The sequence below is a fragment of the Mauremys reevesii genome, linkage group 11, assembly GCF_016161935.1.
Source record: "Mauremys reevesii isolate NIE-2019 linkage group 11, ASM1616193v1, whole genome shotgun sequence".
Taxonomy (NCBI): Eukaryota; Metazoa; Chordata; order Testudines; family Geoemydidae; genus Mauremys; species Mauremys reevesii.
The window spans coordinates 40,097,307-40,121,667 of NC_052633.1; the positions used below are offsets into that span (position 1 = coordinate 40,097,307).

The following is a 24,361-nucleotide window of genomic DNA, read 5'->3' on the forward strand; positions in this document are numbered from 1 at the left end:
CAAAGATAAATTTGACTTAAAAGCAAAGAAAAACAAATAAACATGATTTTCCCTAAATCTTGGTTTCTTAATTTGGAGTTTTTATTGTCAGCAGTTTTCAATAGCAACAGTGAAATAAGAGCAGACTGAGGTAAAGTTTGGACTAAGATAAGGGACCATTAAGTGGTATAACTCAGAGCAAAATGAAATTAAAAGAATTAAAGTTAGCAATATCACACACATACCAGTTAAGTGACCAAAAAGATAAAACATGCCAGAGTTGCTTTATGTACATAATGTTTTTGCATGCATTAATTATTAATGCATTAAATAAATATTTGGACATTGAACACATTTCAAGAACAAATATACCTCGGATCCTTAAGGTGGAGAGAAAAAAAAAGCCCACAGACACACAGAATGATGGTAGACTTTTATTAACATATCTTACAATGTTGATTACTGTATTCCTAGTTTTGTACTTTTTGATGTGTTATAAAGATTGATTTAAATGCTACAGTAATGTACTGTACTTAATGATCATTCATCCAGGATACCGCACCAGTACATTTGAAGAATGCACACACCCACACCCACCACTCTAGTTTGGAGCTGTTATTTTTTCAAAGTAAGCTTACTATAGCAGGCTTAAAAAAGTTATGGGGGAAATCAAAATTCTAGTTTAGCAGCATGCATGTATATTCAAGTAAAATTCTTGAATCAAGTGCTTTTTTCTCTTTCTTTTTTTAATTGACTGGTGACTAATTCACCAATACCAAAATAAACACTATGAAATACCCAGATTTTAAAGTTAAGGCTAATAATTTTACTTCACATCCATATGCAGAACCATAAAACATTCCATTTTAAATAATACACAGTAATCAATTTCTGGAGACATTATCCCTTGTAAATATAGCATCCGAGTTTCAAACTATAGATTACTCAAGTTCATGAGCCCTGTAATAATGTTGTGCTGGAGATGTAAAGAATCTTTTTGCTCTTCAACCACGTTTACAAAATGGCCTAATATTCATTATGAGCAATGCAAAAATATTACAGGCTGAACTTATGATACAATATTAAAAAAGTAGTATTTTGGAAAAGACATAGCTATTCAGTTGGTGAAACAGAATAATTCTAATCTTACAAGAAGTATTTGAATACTTTTGAAATATATATATGTATATATAAAAAAAACAGCACACCATTATAATGTATTTGAATTGTAGATCTTGGGGAAAATTCTCAGGGCATCACAATTTAAAAAAAAAAAGTGGATTTTTTTGTCTGTCCACTGCTCTTGACAGCTGTACAGTCATTGTATTTCCCCTAAACACTTTTCACTAGATAATGACTTTCAGTGAGACCCTTAAAGAGGGATCTGTTTTCATTTTGTACACATCGTTTTAGAATTAGATGTTTTTATTTTACACATATAAATTTTATTTTACATAACAAGCTATGAAAAGTCCATAGTACCAGGAACTGCTTGATAGCACTGTATGAAATAGCCAATAAATGTCTGACTCATTTGAGAGAAAAGCTTAGTAGCAATATATTACATACCAGTATTTATCTGTAATCTTCCCTACCTACTTACAGTGTGGAGTTTAGCCCAATCATGCCTATTCTCATGGATTTGTAAGACCTCTGAATATAAACTGTTTATTCAGCATTCTTCCAATGAGGATTCAGATGCATTGCTCATTCACCAGGGCCACCTCTATTGCGCTTTTTTCTTTTTAGGAAATCAAGCAGAAAGAGCACTGATTACTCTGTACAAATACAATACAGATGAACCTCTTGAGCTGACATGAAAGATTCAAAATTATGTTTTATTTGCAGGATAACCCACGTTTCCAATCCAATCATTCTGAAACATGCATCTGGTTGGCAATGAAAGGCAGGCAGGCAGGGCTGTAATTAGAACCTGCCATGTTGTAAGTCTGACAAATTTTGTACATACAGTAACATCTATATATGTTATCACCAGTAATTTACTCAACTGAAATGGCAAATTTCATTTCTGGAAAAGAAAAAATAAGAAAGAATACGTGTTCTGTTTTCATAGCAAGCTACTTAATTCGCAGCTATTTCATTTATACATGGAAAATATCTGTGAAATTCCTGAGAATAAATAAGGTTTTCAGCAATGCATTAAATCTTTCAACAGACCTTTCACAATAAGTGAAATGTTCTTTAAAGTTCTATTTTTAGACCAAGTGTTACTATACAATCTCACAAATCATGTGTTTTATATAATTACAATTGGATATCAAGCAAAAATCTCAAATTAATACAAGAAAGACAAAGAAAAAAATCTATCCATTATGTTTAGCAGATGTAATACACATATCGTGTTTCAGAAGAAGATGCTAAATGACTCAATTCCACCCAGAGAAATAGGAGTTCCTGGGACCTGTCATCCCTAAACAAGTGCAAGTACAACTTGTGCTTCTCATCTAAAAATACAAACCAAAAGGAGACTACTGAATGAATTTAGCTTTTTTGCACCATTCAGAATGGATTTTTAAATTGTCGTACCATTAATTTGGTAGCAAAAGAACCTAATTATTGAAAGACTTCATATATTGGCATAGTTTCACTCCCCCGCCCCGTGAAAGAGCTAAACCCCCATTCAGTTAAAGCTATTGTCAGTCAAGTTGCATTCATTCATGGTAAAGGCGATGATATGGTACAATAATAGTGATAGTTTACAATCCATTGTAATGTGGTCCCCATCTTTTATTGATGTGATCAAAGGTATGAGATACCCACTGCTGTTCAAGCACTTTGTATCTTTCCTTACATATATAGAGAGGTTTACCACGCCTACAGGGAGAAAAAAAAATCAACAGTTAATAGTGCAAAATAAATGGAAAATGTTTATATGGTGGCTCTAAGTGAATAGTAATGTTCTAACAGCCAAGTTAAATTATTTTTCCATTTTTTTTCTTTTCAGTTTCCGTGTACATACGTATATATTTATATTATAGGATGCAAGTCTTCATTTGTTTTAAAACACACATGCATTGAAACTCTTGACAAATAAACACCTTAAAATAATGAACTAAGTGGTAAGACATTAATGCCCAATAGCCCATATCGTACGGAAAGCTGTGGGACAGGCCAGTGGGGCAGCAGTCTAAGTACTGTAGTACGCTCCCTGGGTCTGCAGAGAAGTGGTGCTCTGTGTAGAAAGGGCTCTATATGGTTGATCAGAACATGTAGGAGAGGAGTGGCTGCCCGAGCAGTCTGGAATGTCACTCTGGCACCTGAAAACCTGGGCAGAGCGGCACTGCGACCTCATGCACCAGACGAAGGGGCTATCGGGCATTAATGTCTTATTGTTTAGTTCATTATTTTAAGGTGTTTATTTGTCAAGAGTTTCAGTGCATGTGTGCTTAAAGACAAAGACAGGCATCCCCTTTAATTGGTGGATGAAATGGACAAAACCAAACCCAACTATGAAATATCATAGCATTCTCCTCCATTGCCCACCTAAGATGAACAGCCATAATCCTTACTTTATCCCCTAAACTCATATTACTTACATTCTGCACGTATATCATTAGAACTTCAACCATATTCCTAATAATCAAACTTCTAAAAACAAACAAGATTTCTGTAATAACATCATCATGAACAAAACTCCCAACCCTAAACACCATATGGATTCACAGAGATGGCAAAACCTCTCCTTCTCAAATTGACATTCTGCAGGAAATTCCTGCACCCCAACGTACACCTTGCAAGTAGCACAATTCATTTCTTAGTTAACAAGTTCCAGATCATTTTATTTATATAAAGAATATAAATCTAATTAGCATAATATAACAAATACAATGACAACATTTACATTTCTAAATATGTGCTACTCAGGAAGTGAGAACTTGTTAATTACTGTATCTGTTTTATTACACACTGTAAACATAAAGCAGCAAAATCAAAACATGCTTTATTAAAATGTTACCTAAGATCTCTGTCTTCTTCACCATGTGCATCTAGATAAACAGAACCCCAAAGGCAGAAACGATGGCCTCGAATGATGATGATTACAGATGCATTGATCAGAAGAAATATTCCTGTCCCAGCTCCACAGTTCTGAGAATGCTAGAAGTTATATTTTGGGGTTAGGGAGGGAAGAGTACAAATATCCTATTAATGGCTGGCAGTTTTATAATAAAGAGAACATTTTATTTCAAACACACTACTTATATGAATTTGAGTCACATCACTTACTAAGGAACAATTTGATCCTTGCCCCTACTGTATACACTTAGACACTAAGGATTATATGTTTCCAGGGATTTGCATGATAAAGTAGAGTCTACCATACATTTTATGAATAAGCCAAAACCTCGTATATGATATGTTGCCATAATGCGTATACACGAAGTTCCATGCAGATGGTTCCAAACTCAAAAAGGGAATGTTGTCTAAGAAAAGCGGAAGTACAACAACATGCCACCCTGGGGAAAAACTAAGCTACTATAGAAAACTGAGTGAAAGTGTTCACAACAATATCACTAACTTGCTACTAGCAGAAGTGCACAATTTGCTGTGGCAAAATGTTATTTTTTAGTGAACAGTGAGAATTTGAGATTCTCTCAGATTATGAAGTACTCAGGGTATTTTGCTGCACACTGCTCTACAGGATGGACTTCTATTTGCAGATGTTGCCATACTTGTGTATTGCTCCTCATCTTGCCCTTCACAGTATCTACACTGGTCACAATTTTTTTTAAAAATGACTTCTTAAAAGGTGAAACTCCTGGTTACAACAATCTATTTTTATTGTTCATGAATGACATATATATTAATTTATGCAGGTCATTTCTGTAATTGTATTTTGCAGATTTTAGCCCTTTCCACACATTTTTACTACAAAGGAAATTTATGACCACAGAACTAAAATATAATGAATGATCTAAATATTGCAAAGTATTCTATTGTTTTATACCTTTATTGTCTGCAGTATATTTTCATAAAAATGACCTCTCAAATGTAGTCCTTATGTCCAACTATTTTAAAGTTTGATCATTTTTTCTCATACCATATTATTTTTTTGTGACTGAGTTGGAGATAATACTATTTTCCACTTATAAAGCACCTGTCACTTCAAGTACTTCAGAAAGGTGCATAAGTATTATCCTTATGGGGTTTTTTAATTATGGCAATTTTTAGGAATAAACACATGCAGAGCTCATGCTGAAAAGAGTAACTCATGGAAATATAATTTTAAAATGTAAAAGGTCAAGTGTCATTTAATCCCCAATGCCTTTAAATAACATTTTAGAGGAAATTACTAGAACTCTGCTTGTGCTGTGAAAACAGCAGCCCACTTTGAGTACAGTACAATAGTTACCATCTCAGGGTTGAAATTTGCAAATCCATTCTACTATTAACTCTTCACAATTTAAGCCTTTTTCTTGCATTTTATGCTGGATGGGGAAGAATCCCCCCAGAGTTCCCGGGTCTGCCCCTTCCTGCTCTCTCTGTCTCATGTGCAGCCCAAGATTTAACATGGCAGCACTCAGAGTCCTCAGTGAAACCACCCACATCCACTCACTGATAAATAAAAAAGTCACTAGAATTCAAGAGTAAAGAATATATTTTTAAAATATTAAAATCACAATCTAACTCCCAAAATGCAGCCTTAATTATCTTTATTTTACAGGCGGGGAATACGAGGCACAGAAGCATGGAAACTGAGAACACGAGCAGTTAAGGCCCAATTTTTCAGAAGATCCTGCCTACTTTGGGTGTTTCAGTTTTGCAGTGCTCAGTTCAAGGCAACTGGGGTCTGGCTTTCACCTACCTGATGAAAACCTACAATGTCCCTTGAAGTCTATGGGAACTTTTTTGGAAACACAACTTTTTTTGGAAATCATCTTGAGACATCTATAGACGGAACACTAAAAAACTGAGCACCCAAATTTAGGGGACATTTTAGAAGTTATAGCCAAAGTGACCTGCTCAAGTTTACACATCAAAAAAGTGGTGGTTCAGAATAGAATCCAGGTGTGCTGACTTCCCCCTCTGCTTTTCTCCAATACTGGAAACATATTCCTACAATAAAGAGCATGTGGTTCACAGGAACACTCATGAAATGTGGAGACTTTAATTTTTAAGTTGTTGATATGAATATTCATCTAAAGATAGTACTGATAAAACAGTAAACACTGATGGCTCTTCTATGGCTTATGTGAAATGAGTTTGTGGTCTCAGTCAACTTTCTAGTGGTAAAGCAGCCACAAATAAACAAACAACACACACACAAAAACCATAACCACAATTTGTAGCCTTGTTGGGAAACTTAGTAGAGCTTTATAATAATTCAAGTTTTATGTTAAGATTTCATGGGATTGAACACAGTAAATTTAAAAGACAGTGTTAAAAATCCCATTTTCAAGAACATTCTCTTAATGGTGTTATTAGCAACAAACCAGATGAATCAAACAAAAATTAAAGATAATTATGTGTTGTTTACATTTCATTCAGAAAAGGAAAATAGACCACTCAGTTTCACTTTGTCGCTTCCCTGCACCAGTACAATGCTAAAAAGCTTAGGATGAACACACTACAGGAAATTAAAAATAAACTTGTTTTCATTCACATTTAAATAAAACATCTATAAATATCAGATTGTATAAAAATTATATACAAAACTGATTTTTGGACTTAGAGTATGGCTACACTTGCAGCTGTACAGCGCTGGGAGTTAAACCTGTCTTCGTACAGCTGAGTAGGGAAAGCGCTGCAATCTGGCGACACTGACAGCTACCCGCACACTGTCGTGGCCACATTTGCAGCATCTGCAGTGGCATTGGGAGTGGTGCATTATGGGCAGCTATCCCAGCGTTCAAGTGGCTGCAACGTGCTTTTCAAAAGAGGGGAGTGGAGTGGAGTGTGACAGGGAGCGTGGGGGGAAGAGAGAGTGGATTTTTTGAGCCAACACTCTGTCAGCAGCTGCCTTGCAAGTGCCGATCCGTTCACTGAAAGTAAATAGCCCTCTTTGTTTTTTTCCTCACAGACCAGATAAGCAGCCTCCCCGAAACGGACCCCCCACCTCCCTCCCTCCCTCCTGCACGCTGCGCGCTGCTTCTCTCCTCAAGCCCCTTCCTTCCCCTCTCTTCAAGCAAACACTAGCTGTGGGCGTTCCAAAGGGAGCTCATTCACAGCAAACAGTAGCTGTGTTTGTTTTTTTGATAAGCAGCTCCGGGAGCCCCAGTTCACAACAAAACAAACAGAGGCATCACAACAAAACAAAGAGAGTTATCTTTCTTTCTTTAGGATTATGGGAAGGTTCCGGAGGTCAGTTACAGCATAGTAAGATTATTCCCTGTTTACACTGGCACCCCAGCACTGCAGCAGCAGTGCTATTCTCTTTATTTCTCTCGTGGAGGTGGAGTACAAGCAGCGCTGTAGCCAGGAAGATACAGCGCTGTATGTGCCTTGCCAGTGTGGACGGGGAGTGAGTTACAGCGCTGTAAAGCCACCACCAGCGCTGTAACTCTCAAGTGTAGCCAAGGCCTTAGAAACCCTGTGATAGTTTCTCTTTAAATATATTTATACTAATTTTATAATGGCTAGTCGTGTGTCAGTACCGTGGATATACTAATTCAGGAACAATCACAAAATTCTTTTCTCAAGCCAGCTTTGCAGAGATGGCAAATGTGAACTTCAGAGCAAGAGTGGGTGACAGCCATTGACTTACAGAACTGTTCCACCCATTTTGTAACACTAGCACTGGCCTCAGAGCAGACCATTTACTCTCCTTCATCATGGAGGAAGAATAAGGCTAGTTGCTGTCCACCCAAGGAAAGTAAGGACTGGCCCTTAGAGGAAGAAGTACCTACATATTCTCTCACTAAAGTTGCCTTAGAGATAAGACGAAATACCTAAAGGGCCTCCTCCTCCAGAAGTCTCCTGTGAGGTGGCAGACTACAAATTTAATTAAAACATGTTTGGAAATGAAAACTATCAGAGCTGAGAAAGGAATGCAGAACTTCTTAGCATGATTTTTTTTTAAATTAAAAAATGGAAATAAAGCTAAAGTAGTTTGAAATTCTCTTATTGTAGAATTCTCTCTTACCAGTACACATTCGCAGTAACTCTGTTGTTTGCAGCAAAGTCCTTTCAAGCATACAAAAGTACCACAAACTAGACAAACAGCAGGATCTTTAGGAACCTTGGTACAGACAGTGCAAGTCTTTCTGTGATAATACTGGAAGATGGTATTATAATTTTCAGGCAACTGAAGGAGACATGGCAAGTCCCACTTAGGCTCCTGTACAAGCAAAACCTAAAAAGAAAATGATAGAAACATTTATCAGTGTTGTATGTATATTTATCTGTGCTGTGAGAACTTTAGAACTACAGAATGTAAACATCAGAATTTTTTTTAAAGGAGGGAAATGTGCTCTTTGAGATGGCCCATTCTTCTACTGCATTCCACACAAGCTCCAAAGTGTTCTTTAAATGTCTTCTGGCTGAAGAAGACTAGACGTGGCTTCCTATGGAGCCTATTAATGCTGCATTAAGACTTCAGCCAGAGAGCATCACTCTCCTGAGCAACATGCTTCTTGCCCCAAGAAGCTCAGCATACTCATAAATTGCTTTAGTAAGGTTACAAATTGACTACTGACTGCCTTTCCTCAGGGCACAATGCATTACACCTTCTAAAGGCAACAAACTTCACAGGTAAAACATGGCCCTTAAGTCTTGTTTACATTGGGGATTTGCCCTGATTATAGCCATTAGTGGACAGCTAGTGACATAGCTGCACCTAGCATGGACAGGCAAAGCTGCTACTTGTACTGAAATTTGGGACCAAAAACAGTACGGTAAAGTTAGGCTCTGAAACTGATGTCTAGGAACTTGCTTGATTTTCAAACATATTGAGCACTCAACAATTCTCAGTTAAGTTTCATAGAATCAGAGAATATCAGGGTTGGAAGGGACCTCAGGAGGTCATCTAGTCCAACCCCCTGCTCAAAGCAGGACCAACCCCAACTAAATTATCCCAGCTAGGGCTTTGTCAAGCCTGACCTTAAAAACCAATAAGGAAGGAGATTCAACCACCTCCCTAGGTAACCCATTCCAGTGCTGATGGGAATTGTTATTCCCTCTGAGGTCAAAGGGAACTGCTGGATACTCAGTACATTTAGGTTTCAGAGTCTAACTTTACCCTCTTGTTTTTTAAAAACTTTGCATAAAATTTTTAAAGAGCCAATAATACATTACAGTTGAATCTAATCCATTTTTTGCGGGTTACCCAATTAAGGGCACATGTGTGTGAGGATCGTTCTTACAAATTACTGTTCTGTTCACAAGAGTTTGTTATAAAAACTGAAAGAGGTCTCATTTGCAAAATACAGTAAAACAGCAGGTTTTTTTTCAAACATAAAAACGACATCAATAGTTTTATGACCATGGCTCAATGGTCTATCGAATGAATCAGATCTACTGACGGCAAGAACATTTTGTGATTACCATTAGGGTTCAAGTTTTCAAAACAAAGTTGTACCTGCAAAATATGCAAGTGAAACAGATGCAAGCACAAAACACACATATTGTGGGTTCAACTATGCACTTTGCCTGCTTATTTTGTCATGATAAATTTAAAACACAGCATTACACATACACGCACAGCATAACTAGAATCAAGGAATTCCATTCTTACACATCAGCACTGTATGGGAGTGCAAATTTTTTTACGTACCTTCACTTGTTCTGCATGTCTGTCTGCAAATGAAGCCAATTCTAAGCACCACTGTGATATCATATTAAATGCTGGCACTGGCCAATCAAGGCAAGAGGCACTGGTGAATTGATGTGGTGACTGAAAAGATGATGGTAACAGACCCAGGCAGTTTGCAAGAACTGTAAATTCTTCATCTTCCTTTTAGACATGAAACAAGAAAGACTTGATCATTTTGTGTTATAAACTCAAAGCACAGCACTGTATCAATTAATATGTAAGTGACTGGGAGGGAGCATGGCAGAGTGAGGCTCTGCTACACCTGATTCTCCAGTGGTGTAAAATCCCTGAGGGACCTTACATCAGAGGTGCAAGTTAAAGCTGCCCCTGAACTTGGGTGAAGTGGAGAATGAAGCCCACAAAATGTTAGCTTACACTTCACAGCCCTAAGACTGAAGTCTAGTTTGAATGGAAGTACTGTATTCTCTACAAATCCACAACAGGTTTTAAGATTATTTTGGTGATATATCTAAGAGGCAGAGAAACCGGCGTAAGGCCCCGATGTTACAAACACACATGGGCTTAATTTTAAACATGAGTAGTCCTACTGATTTCAATGGAACTACTTGCATGCTTAAAGTTAAGCATATACATACATGTTTAGAACTGAAGCCTAAATTGATAATTAGAGAAAAGGAAGAAAACATAAAATAAGGCCATACATTTATGCAGAGCACATTGGTAACCCAGGGATGAAATGAATGGGATAAAACAATACAGGGAAAGGGTAGAAAGAGAAAAAAATGTGAAGTATTCATAAATGAATTACAATATGCCCAAGATGCATGCCAGCCAGCAATAAGTATATGATTAGGAATAATAATAATAATAATAATAATTAATAATAATAAAAAGACCAATTTGGATAAAGATATGCAGAGTAATCAAGGGTGAGAGAGAAGAGGCTGCAAAGTATTAAATGACAGATGATGAGAGGACAAATTATAGAATGAGGATAAGGGAGTGTAAAAATGGAAAGAAAATTTAAATAGGAGAAAGTAAAGGAGCTTGCACAAAAGATTAAGCCAAAGATTATCACATTTTTCATTGGAACAATAGAAATCAGCAAAGGAGACGTACGGCTTTTAACAAATATAGAATATAGCTGATTGACAGAAAAGATACTACAAATACACATATTAATTTGTAAAATAGGACAGTAGATGGATGACAGAAACAAGATCAGGAAAATATACACTGAATGAAATTAGGATTGTTTCCAAATGGGTATGAATGAAATGCCTGAGAGCCATCAAATTCTAAGGCAAGACAAGCGCCACCTTAATTATGGGGTGAAAGCTGCAAGAGATACAGGGCAAACATACTTGATCAACTGGCAAAATAGGATAGAAAATACCTATTTACTAGGATCCCTTGCCAATGAAAGATTAGTAAATGCAAAGCAGATAATGTTTTGTCCAGTCTAGTTTTAAAATGCAACAAGAAGGGTTCTAATACTTTTTCTATGGAGATCATTTTACTATCTAATATATCTCCTTGATATAGTCTAGTCATACTACATTTTTCATTTAATTTCTTACCATCACTCCTAATTATTCCCCTTTTACTATGCTATGTTATTTCTCCCTTTTCCTCCTTAGTGCCTATGTCCTTTAAATAACTGTAAACTTATGCCTCCCATTAATCTGTTTAAGCAGGTGCAGATTGCTACGGCAGAACAGGAGTTATTGCTGGTGCTGAGGAGCATTAAATACCTACAGTCAAATGTGCATACTGTAGTCTGATGGATGCTAGTAGTTTTTTGGGGTGGTGGCTAGTAAGACTGTCCAGGATGACTCCATCTTGAACATGGGAGTATGTATGTGAAGTGGAAAGACCATCTTCTGACTATAACGTAAACCTAGTAGGACCATGAGAATAGCTGGTCTGAAGAGAAAGACATCCCTGTTCCTATCACTTTTCTAATTTAATTGGCCACTTGCATCAGTTCAAGTACATATTAAGCAAAAACCTATCCAGCTAGAGACTGAGTTTGTCCACTTGCAGAAGAAAAAGGGAACCGGCAACGAATATATTTTAAAAAATGAGTTTTGAGAAATATGGAGACTCATCAAGAAGAGAAATACAGAAAGATGGCTGCCATTATTGAGAGCTGCAGAAGGAAAGGGTCTCTCAGCTCTAGTGGCAATACTGTGCAGAAGAACTGATTTAGGAGACCACTGCCCGAAGAGAGTGGTGGGATAAGGTCAAGATCGACTGAGTCAATAAAAACTGAAGGGCAGTAGAATATAGAATGACTATGGTAGACTAGAAAAAGAATAGGAGAAAGGGTGAGATGAGTTGCAGTCAAGGCTGGCCCACAATTCTATCCTTCCTACTCCTCACTGGAAAGGATAGGGGAGGAGCAAAACTGCTCTTTTTCTATCTCCCTTTTAGTACAGGGAGCCAGCCAGCATCTGGGTTTATTCTCTTCCAGGAAATACGTGGCAATTGTTTTAAACACCACCACTGAAAAGAAAAAAGGCGGTACCTGGCTATTTAAAGACCTCCTCCTGCTCCTCCAGTAGAATCAATGACCACGGAAATAGCTATTCGGGTTTCCTGCAACTCCCAAGGTGGCCAGAGATAAGGAGCGCCACCTTAAGCAGGGAAAAAGCCTGGTCCAGATCTCACCCCTCCCACCAATTTGGGTATCTAAATTCCATCAGGAAGCATGAAAGAAGCGTGGAGAAGATCATCAGCAGCATTAGGCATTGTAAGAACCCTGTCTGAGGATTTGCCGAGAACCAGAGCAAAGGAAATGTAGCATCATCTGAAGTGGCCTCGAGCCCCTGCACAGAAGCACCTCATGGATGGATCTGTATTTCAGTGAACTACAAGAGAGGGAATCCAGTGTTAATGCAGTTTTGTACTTTACTGAAGTACAGATGAATTAAGTTTTATTGCAATTGTGATAATCAGTCCAATCCTATTCTGCTATAGATAATGTGCTGGTGAATATCCAGCAATTCTTGACTCTAGGCATGTAACTGCTTCAGACTCATTCATTAGAGTTTAGCTTGGAATAACCACTTTCCTAAAAGCAATTACCATTTAAGCTTTAAACTCCTGCAGAGTCCTAAATCCTACAGTATTTTCATATTCATTTCAAATGAAATAAATGAAAAGGGAAAAAATAGGGAAAAATCCTAAAATCTCTCTGGTCATTACTGAGATTCTGTCAATTTTTTTATGATGAAAAGATGACAAATTTTTTCCTTACCCATTTTTCTGCCAACAGTACATCTGAAATTCTGTAAGTGTTAATGGGAAATCTTCCTTTGGGGGGAGGGATAGCTCAGTGGTTTGTGCATTGGCCTGCTAAACCCAGGGTTGTGAGTTCAATCCTTGAGGTGGCCACCCAGGGGCCTGGGACAAAATCAGTGCTTGGTCCTGCTAGTGAAGGCAGGGGGCTGGACTTGATGACCTTTCAAGATCCCTTCCAGTTCTATGAGATAGGTATATCTCCATATATTATTATTTCTTTAGGGGATATACTGGTAGAGCATTAGGACACACCCACCTCAGAACAACTCACTCATCTAACTGTAGAAATACCACCAGAACTGGCTAATAGTTAGCAGCAAGTTTAAGAATCGGGAGGAAAGGAATCAGGGCCTCATCCCTGGTAGTTTTAGCAGGGATTGGCTGGAATGGGTCCTGTTCTATATTTGGGGAATGGAGTCTCTGTTGAAATTTCTTCTGTGACAGAAATACTTTTCAAAACAATGGACACAATCAACACTCTTAGATGGGGTAGGAAGACAGGCGCTCTTCCTGAAGTCTAATCACAAAATTGTTTGGTGCTGCAGACAGGCTGCAGCCTCAGTCACTGGTGAGTGCACCCTCAGATGATTATCATCCAAAAATGCACCTCTGTAAAAATCTGTACCTTTGTGCTCAACGGTGGTTGTCAGTGTAATCACAGCATCTGGGTAAACACTCAAACAGTAAGTGAAAAAGTACCGTATATACTCGTTCATAAGCTGAATATTTTTGGTAAAAAAGTGACACATCAAACAGCGGGGGGTCAGCTTATAAATGGGTCTACACCAAAATGTGATGATTTTAAACTCTATAGAATCATTTAATTGAATATCTAATACATTGTTGTTTTGTTTACCTGGAGCATCTGCAAGCATGTGAATGCTGTGGTAAACAAAACGTCCAGGCCCGCTAGCGGCTTACCCTAACAGGCCAGGATCCAAAGTCTGCCAACCCCTGAAATATAGGGTCGGCTTATGAAAGGGTCATACAGTTTTTGATATTTTTATCTATCCATCTTGGGGGGTTGGCTTATAAACGAGCGGGCTAAGGAACGAGTATATATGGTAAGTAAAAACTGAAACAGTAAGTGAAAAAGGTGCTGTAATGGGTATCAGATATTTTTGTATCCCAGTTTAATCTGGGTGTGAATATGTACCTTTTTCAAGTTGACTGGCCATGAAGTCCCCAAAGAGAGACATAAGGCTCTACATCTGGAACGTGAGATATTTCATGCACTCATTTGTCCTCTGAGATCAGTTAGTTTTTTCAGACTGGCACCCATGCAAAGATGTTTTGACCGCAATTGAACTAGTGGGGTGTCTCAGTGGGTCCGTGGGCACAACCACCCTGACTTATTTGGCTAATAATATCTTCACCCTAAGAGAATATTGTGGGAAGCATCTTGGAACTACGATAACCCAAGTGAATCATAATGAGGATGCAGAGGAAGGATATATAGTTTCATATTAACGCCAATAACAATTCTGTGTGTGTTCCACTTCTGGAGAAGAAGTCTCCTGCCTGCACAATTATGGCATCCTTTGCAGGTGTTGCCATTGCTGCATCCACTTTAAATGATATGATGCAAATGGTTTTGGTTGTTGGCTTTAGTTTTTTACCTTTTGCTGGTTCATTCTCCTTCTCTACTTGTCTATAATGACTTTCAGCAGATTTCTTTGTTTCCTTTTTTAAGCTCTGGGGTAAATATTACTTGCAGGTAACTTAGCCTCATCTTGCTCAATTTGAAAGCCAAGTGTCTTGATTACCTTCTTTAACACAGTTTCAAATTTACCTGGCCCTTTTATAGATGGGCCTCAGAAGTCATTCTGATTATTTTAAAGGCAGACTAGTGCTATCAATTCAGACAGACTTAGGAAGCCAGACTGTGAAACAAATAAATTCATTTTGGAGAAACTTATTTAAAGCAGGGAATTCTTGATTGATATTTTCTCCCACTGGCCTTCAAGTTCACATCGAATGGTTGCTATGGCTATGCACGGGACTGCTCTCCTCTGGCAGGACTCCTCTGGAAGAGCTTGGAGGGATGTGGCTGCTCCTTACGCCTCCTTCTCTGGGGCCCTGAACCTTTCCCTTTATGCATACATATGGCAAGGACAAGTATTGCAGGAAAAGCAGAAGCACTCCTTTTGTCATACAGCAGGTCTCTCCAGCTGCTGAGTTCATGTTAATAAGCTACACGGTGAAGAGGAGATCCTTGTGCTGTGGAAGTAAAGCCAAATAAACTAAGCCCATAAAAGAGCCATGAAGTTATCCTGTCAGCAAGACGTAAGATAAATTTGATAAAAAACCCAGTTCTATGAGAAGAATTCACAATAGGAAGAGGACACAAACAAAGGCAGGATCACTAGTTACTGCTGATTTCCCTTGACTAGAAGCCAGAAGTTTGAGGAACAGGTGGTTGGCAGGTCACAGTGCCACCTGCTGGAAGCAGATAAACTTCTGAGGGAAGAAGACCCTCCCACACACACAGGATTGTCAGACATATCTTTGAGATGCACAAAATGAACTCCCTATCCCTGTTTACTAAGCCATATTGTCTCGCCACTCAAATCTCTATTAAACAGTTTATCTGATCTTAAAAATAACTTTTGGAAATTTATATTTTATTACACACACACACACACACACACACACACCCATCCACCTATTCACACAAAATAAAATAACTTTATTAAGGTTGCAAAGTTAAACACTCAAAAGTTAGGAAATGCCAGAATTAAAGAGGCCTGGGCTAGCGTATTAAAATACAGTATCTCTTAATTCTTGATAGAATTATTTTAACAGGTTACTTGCACAAAGAAGAAAATTCTGCAGAAGTTGAGATTAAACATTTTGGGGAGGGGGTTGGGTATTTTTTTTGTTTTTTGTTTTTGTTTTTTTTTAGCATAAATGTACACAAAATAAAGTTACACTATGGCCAGTGATTTCACTCTATATTTTGTCTTTTGAACGCAAAAGAGCCAATCCTGAAACCCTTCTGTCACAAACCTCCTCTGAGCTTCTCTGGGAGTTATGAAAATGAAAAGGAGGCAGTATCTGGCACATATTATATTGCAAAGTTAGCAGTTCTTCTTGCCATGACATTTTCTACAAAAATATTTGAAATATAGTAAAACATTATCTAGATTCTTACGGTGTATCTGAAGTCTTTCACGGGTGTCAGACATGAAGCAATGTTACAGCTAGACAAATATCTGCTCTAAATAATACAAAAATATTGGACCTTTTCTCTTTTGGGGTGGAGTAATACATGTTTCAATTATACTATATAAAACTTTCAACAGAAAAAAAAACAGTGTCATTTCCTGCCTCCCCCCACTCGTACCTGACAACTGGGTAATTCCCCTCCAAAAAGATGATGTTGAAGAAGGCAGGTGATCCTGAGGAAAGGCAGGCAGAACTGCTGCAGATAACCCTCTATTGAGTCAGGAGACCAAACACTAGAGCTAACCTAGAGTGGAACGAGAGGTTATGAAATTCTGCTTTCCAAAGGCTAACAGTTCACTAATAATTTCAAATGATTTTGTTACAAACAAATCTGGGATGTAGCACCTTCCAGGTAGGCATTTTCTTTCTCAAAAAAGCTGTTTTATACAGAAAGCCAACTTTAACAGAAGCAAAGGCTTCTGGTCAGTTAAGAAACAAACAAAATAAACTAATTTAATTTCAATCTTTTCAGACAACTTTCCTAGCAAAAAATGTCCATATCGGACATAGTGGGAAAAGGATTTGGCTAGACAAACTACCCCAGAGGAATGGGCTTTGATCTGAGAAAGAGGACCTTTAGCAGTCTGTAGCACAAAAAAAGAAAATATCTTCAAGATACCATTTCAATGGTTCTCACGCCAGTCAGATAAAAATATGTATATAGATTGAATGTAGATAAATGCTGGAAAAACTACAGTGAGAGATTTTATGCATATGGTGGACATGGTCCAATCATTAGAGAATATGGGGACATGATTTGTAATCAAATATTACAAATTGCTGAATATTTATTACCAAATGATCCTTTGTTAATCCTCCTGGGGCTTCCTAGCAGAAGTGGTCACACCCAAAGATATTAAGAATTAATATCTCATCTGCTACTAGCCACTAGATTACTAATAGCCTCCCATTGGAAAAAGAAAAATAGTTCAACACTAGAGGAATGATTTAAAAAAATACGGGTGGTGGATGTTATGGAAAAATTAACACATCAACTATGCACCCAGCAAAATAGACATACGACAATAGATGCTTAGATTTTTTTTTTTACCATTCAATTCACTACTCAGACAAAATATATTCTCTGAAGAAGGGGGGGAAAAAAAAAAAAGCACACATGTCCAGTATTTGATTATTAACATTTACAGACATGCTTGGTTTGAGCAAGTAGAGTCAGTAGTTTCATTCAATTTAATAAAATCACCAGAAATAACATATCATGAGTGGTGTAAAGAGGCTCAGTGTAATTTGTTAGCACCCTGCTAAACAAAGATTTAATGACTACATTACTGCATAATATTTCCAAAACAAACAAAAGCTCATTTTGTTTCTATTTACATGGTAATGATTTGTAAACCTGTTAAAACTTCCTAAACAAAACTGTAAAAAATATACCATTGCTAATTCTTCAGTTTCTCCTTCCTCAAACATCTTCCCTTTAGAGAGCTCAGAAATCACATGACTCAGTAATACTTCCCAAGGCTTTTCTCCATTGGATGTATTCTGTGAATAAAGAAAAAGGCAGACTCAAATTGCATCAGTCATACAAAATAAGGAGAAAATTGTTTCTATAGAAGCAGCAAAGGTGAAATATATTTCCTTTAAAGCAACAAGCACATTCGGACTCAAAGAGAAGAGGTACATATGATATCGGAAGGGTGATGTTTTAAGCACAAATAAATACTTCATAACAATACATAGGATGTAGAAATTGAAACAATATTTGCATAGTGAAAAGCTACTAAAATCAAATACAATTCAGATGGAATATATTTAGCATATACAGTGAGGTTAAGTGGCAGTTTTGAAACTGTAATTTGCTATAATGCATTAATTAAACTGAACCAAGAAAAGCTTGCAATTTAAATATACTGAATGAGAAAGAAGCTATCAAAAATGTAATGCTATGTAGAGAATGGGTAACATTTATACAGACAGGGAAAAATTGTTCAGTTGAATTTATTTTTTTAATCAGCCACTTAGCTTTGTGTCATAATAATTATGTGTCAAGAAAGCTAATAATTACAGAAAACCACGAGAAATAAGCGGCATATTTCCATAAATGTCTTCCTAGAAATTACACAAAAATACCCACAAGAAGAAACAATATTAGATACAAACTTTAGCTCATGTGAGAAAAGTATAAACATGAGCAACAGAAAAAGACAAAATGTTACCAGGATGATTATTTAAAAAAAAACCCAAAACAAATGAAGTGGGCCGTAATATATAAAAAGCTCTACCATACAATGCTGTATAAAAACTGACATTCATTTCCCTAATGTACAACAAGGTTAATCATCTCTTTCTATGAGTTTAAACTCTTCACTGAGGATGAAATTCACCGCAGGGGCCAGGCCAAATCCCTTTTCCCCATTTAGGCCCTTAGCTCTAAGCCAATGATCTCCAATCTTTTTTGTTGGAGGCTCCTCTTGTGATGATTTGGCAAAGAGATGTTCCTCTTTTCACCCTGTGTTCCATCTCGCCACAACTCTCAGTACCACTATATGTCCTTTTCTTCTGCCCATTTACACTCTCATCTATTATTTCCATCTATTCTTAACCCTCCCCTTTCTCTCTCAAAATCTTTTTTCTTCTTTTGCTCCCTCCTCACTACTGCTTCTCCTTCCTTATCCTCCAGTCACCAAAAGGCTACATACAGCTTGCAGAGTGATTAGGGCTTCACTGGGCTGGGTTTCAGGTAATCTCATGGCTGAACTGAGTACGAAAAGGAGTAAAGAAAACAAACTTGACATTGAGCTACTACCTGAACCTGTATCCCTGTACACATGCCAGCTATACTAAGGCATCCGCCAGAAACAGGCAGGGAAGGCAGGCTGCTGGCAGGAGCTACCAGAGATGCTTCAATTGCCACTATTGGACTATGTCTGCTGAAGGGTGCAGGTTGGATTCTGTGTCCAGTGGGTAGTTCTCTGCCTCTCTCACGCTTTACCTAAAGTGGCGTATGAAGCCGTCAGTGGGCTCTCTGTACCGGGGGGCGGGGTGGGCGGGGGGAGGCGGCATGGGAGGGTTAGAGGGGGGAAAGGATATGTCAGCCTTCTTGAATTGACAGACTTTCAGTTACCATTCACTTTGATTTACCTACACAACCCACGAACAGCCTTCAGCAGCAGTGTGTCATATAATGTAAAACTACTACCCACATAACAATGTTAACATCTGTCAGCGACAGCCATGCCAATGAAAATGCCAGTTTTTCCTTCTAGAATACAAAAATATGCTACCAATGCATATTTAGCTACATGTCAAGAGGTTTCACCACTTGTGACTCTAGGTGCCTTTAAGATGAAAAAAAAACTCTGCTACTTCATAAATCCATTTGCTGATCCATGAACATAATTTGCAACCCTAAGGCACAAACTGCCTTATGTGCTAAAAAAGCTATTACTCTGCTAGAGAGAAAAAGTCTTAGCATGTAGCAAACCTGACTACAGTATGCCATCATTCTCTATTTTCATACAATAAAATATTTCATTGCAGCTAGCTGTTGAAACATTTAAAATATATGTTCAGATAAAACTTGACCCATTCTACTAGCATTTTATGAATGATAAATAAAAGCTGCCTACGTTTATCAAATTGATTGTGAAAGAATATAAACTGGCAGCGCTTTCAAGCACACTCTGTCACAGATTTACACCTGTAAAACTGTCTGTCACTTAGGTCTCATTTAGATAAACAAAAAAGTGCACAGACCTCATGCTAAAATTGTGGGTTTGAAATTGAACTCTTCTTATGACAGTACCCTATGGAAAAACATTTATTTAACAATAATGCAGCATCCATCCCATTGCACAGTAACCTCAGACACCAAAGAGCTCATACAGACAAAACTAAATTTCGTTACTTAGCCTCCTCTGGACAAACTACTGACTTGCACTTAAAAACTGTAGGTGTATGTGCCGACAAGCACGGCCAATTTGTGATTACATGGGAAAAGTAGGCCAGGTGTCTCAGTTTCCTCTTAAATACTACCAATGGCAGGAAGGAGGATTACCTGCCTGGCCCACAATATTGCTAAATTCCTCCTCTGGTTCCTTAGTCAGTTGTGCATCACTGATTGCATTTTGAGAGGCTTGCACATGGCTAGTGATTAATAACTATGAACAAAACTAGAAAATTCCATATTTTCTTTGCAGACAACTTGCTTTTTTATTTACTGAAATGAGTATATTAGACTGATATCTGGCACATCTAACAGGACTTCAATTTTACAGTGAGAGGAATATTCTATTCTATTCCATTATAACTAGCTAAAGAATCAATTTTTAAAAAAAGTCTTATTCTCAGTCTATCAATCAGTTCTTTATCAATGGCACATTGTGAAACTTCCAAAACCTCTTCATGTCTTATCTGATTTCCACTGTCATTCAAACACATAAAATTACACACACAGAAAAGAATAGGCAGGACTTTCCGTTCGTGAGAAGCAGAAGAATAATCTTCTGCACTGGGGGAATGACCAATCGTAGCATGGTTGGACCTAATGAAAAATTTTCTTTCTGTTCCAACAGTTAATTAACAATTTCCAATAACCAATTTTGAGATCTAAGTTGACTTTGGACAGGTCACCTTAAAAATTTGGTCACTAGATACAGAGGCAGTATGTAAGCTTTTAAGCACAACTCTGCAAATCTATAGTATAACAATATTAGAACAGATATATTACAAAGATAATTACTTATGCCAAAATGTGTAGTAGAGTCCACTGAGACTAAGCTAAAATGAAACAAATCTGATTCACTTGTTGCTTGCACAGTAGTTGAACAAGAGATGAAATTCTAATGATGCTAAACCACATCTATTCTACATTAAGTTCACCATTGAATTGATATAATATACTAATAAATGCTTCATAAATTTAATAAACAACATTATCAATATATAGTTTTTAGTAAACTGACCAACCTTTTTCAGAGCTCCTGAGTTCTCCCATGCCACCCTGTCTTCAGCGCTGCATTTTACAGAAAATGCTGCCAGGGCTTGGGTATACAATAATGTAAACAGCACCTTTACAATGCAGGTAAAGTGTTCTATAAAGTAAACAAAGAGTCATTGTGTTTCACATTTTTTAAACCATGACTTCAATTTATTATAGACCAATTACACAGTCTCTTTCAATTTGCAAACATAATGCTTCTCAAATGAAGAATGAATTCAGTATGAAAAAATTCAAAACGCACAAAATCATTTTTAAAGTACAAGCTTTGCGACTCTCCCACCCCACAGGGTCCTAGAGGCCATGCTCCAGCCCAAGCCCGGAAGTCTACACAGCAGTGAAACAGCCCTGCAGCCCAAGCTCCATGAACCCAAGCTGGCTGGCATGGGGCAGCCGTGGGGTTTTCTTTGTTGTGTAGACATACCCTCAGTGTTTTAGAAAGTTATGGCAGACAGCCCTGGAGCCTGTGAAGTCTTCAATGTACAAAAGAGGTACAGTGCAAGAATCTTTTCACTGCCCTGAAAATTCATCTCAATCTTGATCAGCAGTGACTTCCTTCTAGGGGACTTCACAACATTTGTCATGCTCATGTTACTGTAAATAGGTACTGATAAGATGTTTACCACAAATGACTGAGAGTTGTAGACTACAGCAAATTGTGTATCCTATCATGTCAGCAAACCTGATTCAAATATCTTGGGTTAATCACAGTTGTAACAAATACTGAAATAGGTGCTGAATGACCCAAATAATCACAATAACAGGGGCACTCAGCACATTTGTTTAGCTTAATTCCTGACCCTCCACTTTCATTTTTCAGATACTGAAATTCCAGCCCTGCCACAAGTCACTAGTTCCTGTTTAACACAGTACCACACCTATGGTACTGTATTAAAACAGAGCTGAGATGTGGAGCTAAGATAAATCCTGTTGTATTCTTGTATATAAAAATATGAATTATGTTTCAACTTTTTTAGAAAGAGGTTTCTCTTTTCTTTCAGAAGCCCTCATAATTGTATTTATATATGTATGCATGTGTGTGGCTGTATACACACACATACACACACACTATATAGATATATAGATTACATAGACAGATAGGACATCTCTCCCCTATAAGAAGGCTCCAGTGCAGGGAACTGCTCTGAAATCAACTATGAGCAGCTGGCAATCAGAGGCAGAACCAGACTTCACAACATTTGAAAGAGAAGAAAGGTGAAAGTTAGGGTTAAGGTGCAGATGTGCTAAATGTCCCTTTTTCTCACCTGATTAGAGGCTTACCTCCCTGGTCCAAACAATTTCATTTATGTTCAATTTTGCAAATTGACTTTAAAACTTAAGTTTCCACCACCTACCCCTTTCCTACTTCAAGTCAAATCAGTCCCATACTAAGTGGACAGTCTTCCATACTAGCATCAATGTAACTCTGATTCATATTAAAAATAATGGGAGTTAAGCACTTAAAACAAGTTCTCCCCAGATTTTGGTAGCAACGTGGTTCACTTTTAGTTAAATAATATGATGCAACAACAAACCAAAACTGACTTAAATTCATTTCTCCTTAACCAAGGGCTGAGTGAGCTTTGTGTATGAAAACAAACAGGAGTTGAGGTGGACTGAATTAAGTGCTTATCCAGCATATGAGCAAGACTGAGGGGCTGCAGCTGGGGTTCTTGGTCCTCAGACGCAACATCAGACTGCAGGATTCATTTGTGGACTAGTGTCCATTTTCGTCTTTTTGTTTAATAAATGTTCACAAGAAATCCATACACACAGAAACCTATGGATTTTCACATTCTTTAAACACTATCTGAACAGCATATATTTACTAAGCACAATTTATATCTAAATGGTCTATGTAATTGAAAAGGTACTAGTTTTTGTATCATCATATGCATCCCATGTTAAACAAACCAATGCACAGGCTTTACTTCCTATCTCAACTTCAATACACCAGTTTTCTTATAATGGATTTCATAGTATATGTCATCTTCTACTCCCACATCCTCCCCAGAAAGAGGGCAATCTCCTGAGCCTCTATCACAGCTCCCCACAACCTGATCCCTTCTTTTTTCCCTCTCCCAGAGGCTCCATTGTCATGGCGTTTCCACCTCCAAAGATTAACGCAGGGAAGGAGATCCACAGTTAAAGGCCATGCATGCACACATGCAGTTTTACATGGCTGCATCTACAGACACTTAATTCCATTCTAGTTTAGGACTGAGCTCAGGTTCTCAATTCTGATCCCCTTTGTGGCAGCACAGAGATTTGAGCCAGCAGGAGACAGTATATATATTTTACATCATGAAAGGGTAAATGAAAAAAAATACAACTTCATAATTCTTATTGTAAAACTGGGACACCCTCCTAACCCAGTCTGCACAGCCACTACCTTTGTCTCCCCTTCAAATCTCTTAGGAAGACTCACCTCTGTCATGTTACCTGTGATAGCAGGACTCTGTTATGATGCCTAGTGATAATAGCTAGGGAGGTGGCCTTCCTTAGAGTTTCTCATGCACCTGTTTTAATTATTTTTTTAACAAACTCAAAACAGTACACCTAGGATAAGACTGCATATGTAAGCTATGAACATTACACTTGTCTTCCGCCTCCTTGTCATTCACTTGTATTATACACCCAACTGTCAAGTCTTACCCTTGCTAGATCAGAAGGTCTGTGGGGCAGAGGCTATATTATAAGTGTGTACAGCTCACTGGGTCCCCAGTCCAGTTTGGAGCTCCGGACTCTACTGCCGTACAAAAAAGTAACAATGATTATAATTAGGGCCCTACCAATTTCACAGCTGTGAAAAACGCAACACAGGCCCATGAAATAAGCCCTTCCCCATGAAATATGATCTCCCCTTGCGCCTAGGAGCACCCCAGCAAAGGGGGATCCTAGTTCTGGCTGGGCTGGGGAGGGACAGGACTTTTCCATCCCCTGCACAGCTGCTTGGGTGGAGAGGGGGGGCGAGAGAGGCACCTCCAGGTGCCTCCCCCTGCTGCAAGATGCTCTGGGACTGGGCAGCAGCCCCGGAGGTTCCTACAGCTGGAGGAGGCTTGTGGAGTTGGATCCAATCTTCCCTGTGCTGTTCGGAGTGCCCCAGCAAAGGGGACTCCTAGGTGCTAGTTCGGGCAGGGCTGGGGCAGGACAGGACT

General features: G+C 38.1%; 1 protein-coding gene across 4 annotated transcripts in view; it reads right to left on the reverse strand.

Moving 5' to 3' along the window:
• Window positions 1–241: 241 nt before the first annotated feature.
• The window catches only part of UBR3 (ubiquitin protein ligase E3 component n-recognin 3), a 217,159-nt gene continuing 193,039 nt past the window's right edge, over window positions 242–24,361 (reverse strand). For all 4 annotated transcript variants that reach the window (XM_039495547.1, XM_039495546.1, XM_039495549.1 and 1 more), the window contains 7 exons: window positions 21,173–21,297; window positions 17,639–17,746; window positions 16,362–16,487; window positions 9,710–9,889; window positions 8,081–8,290; window positions 3,956–4,095; window positions 242–2,814 (listed from right to left, as the gene is read on the reverse strand). In XM_039495547.1, coding sequence (XP_039351481.1) covers window positions 2,697–2,814; window positions 3,956–4,095; window positions 8,081–8,290; window positions 9,710–9,889; window positions 16,362–16,487; window positions 17,639–17,746; window positions 21,173–21,297 — 1,007 coding nt within the window. In that variant the 3' untranslated portion in view covers window positions 242–2,696. The remainder of the gene's footprint in view (window positions 2,815–3,955; window positions 4,096–8,080; window positions 8,291–9,709; window positions 9,890–16,361; window positions 16,488–17,638; window positions 17,747–21,172; window positions 21,298–24,361) is intronic.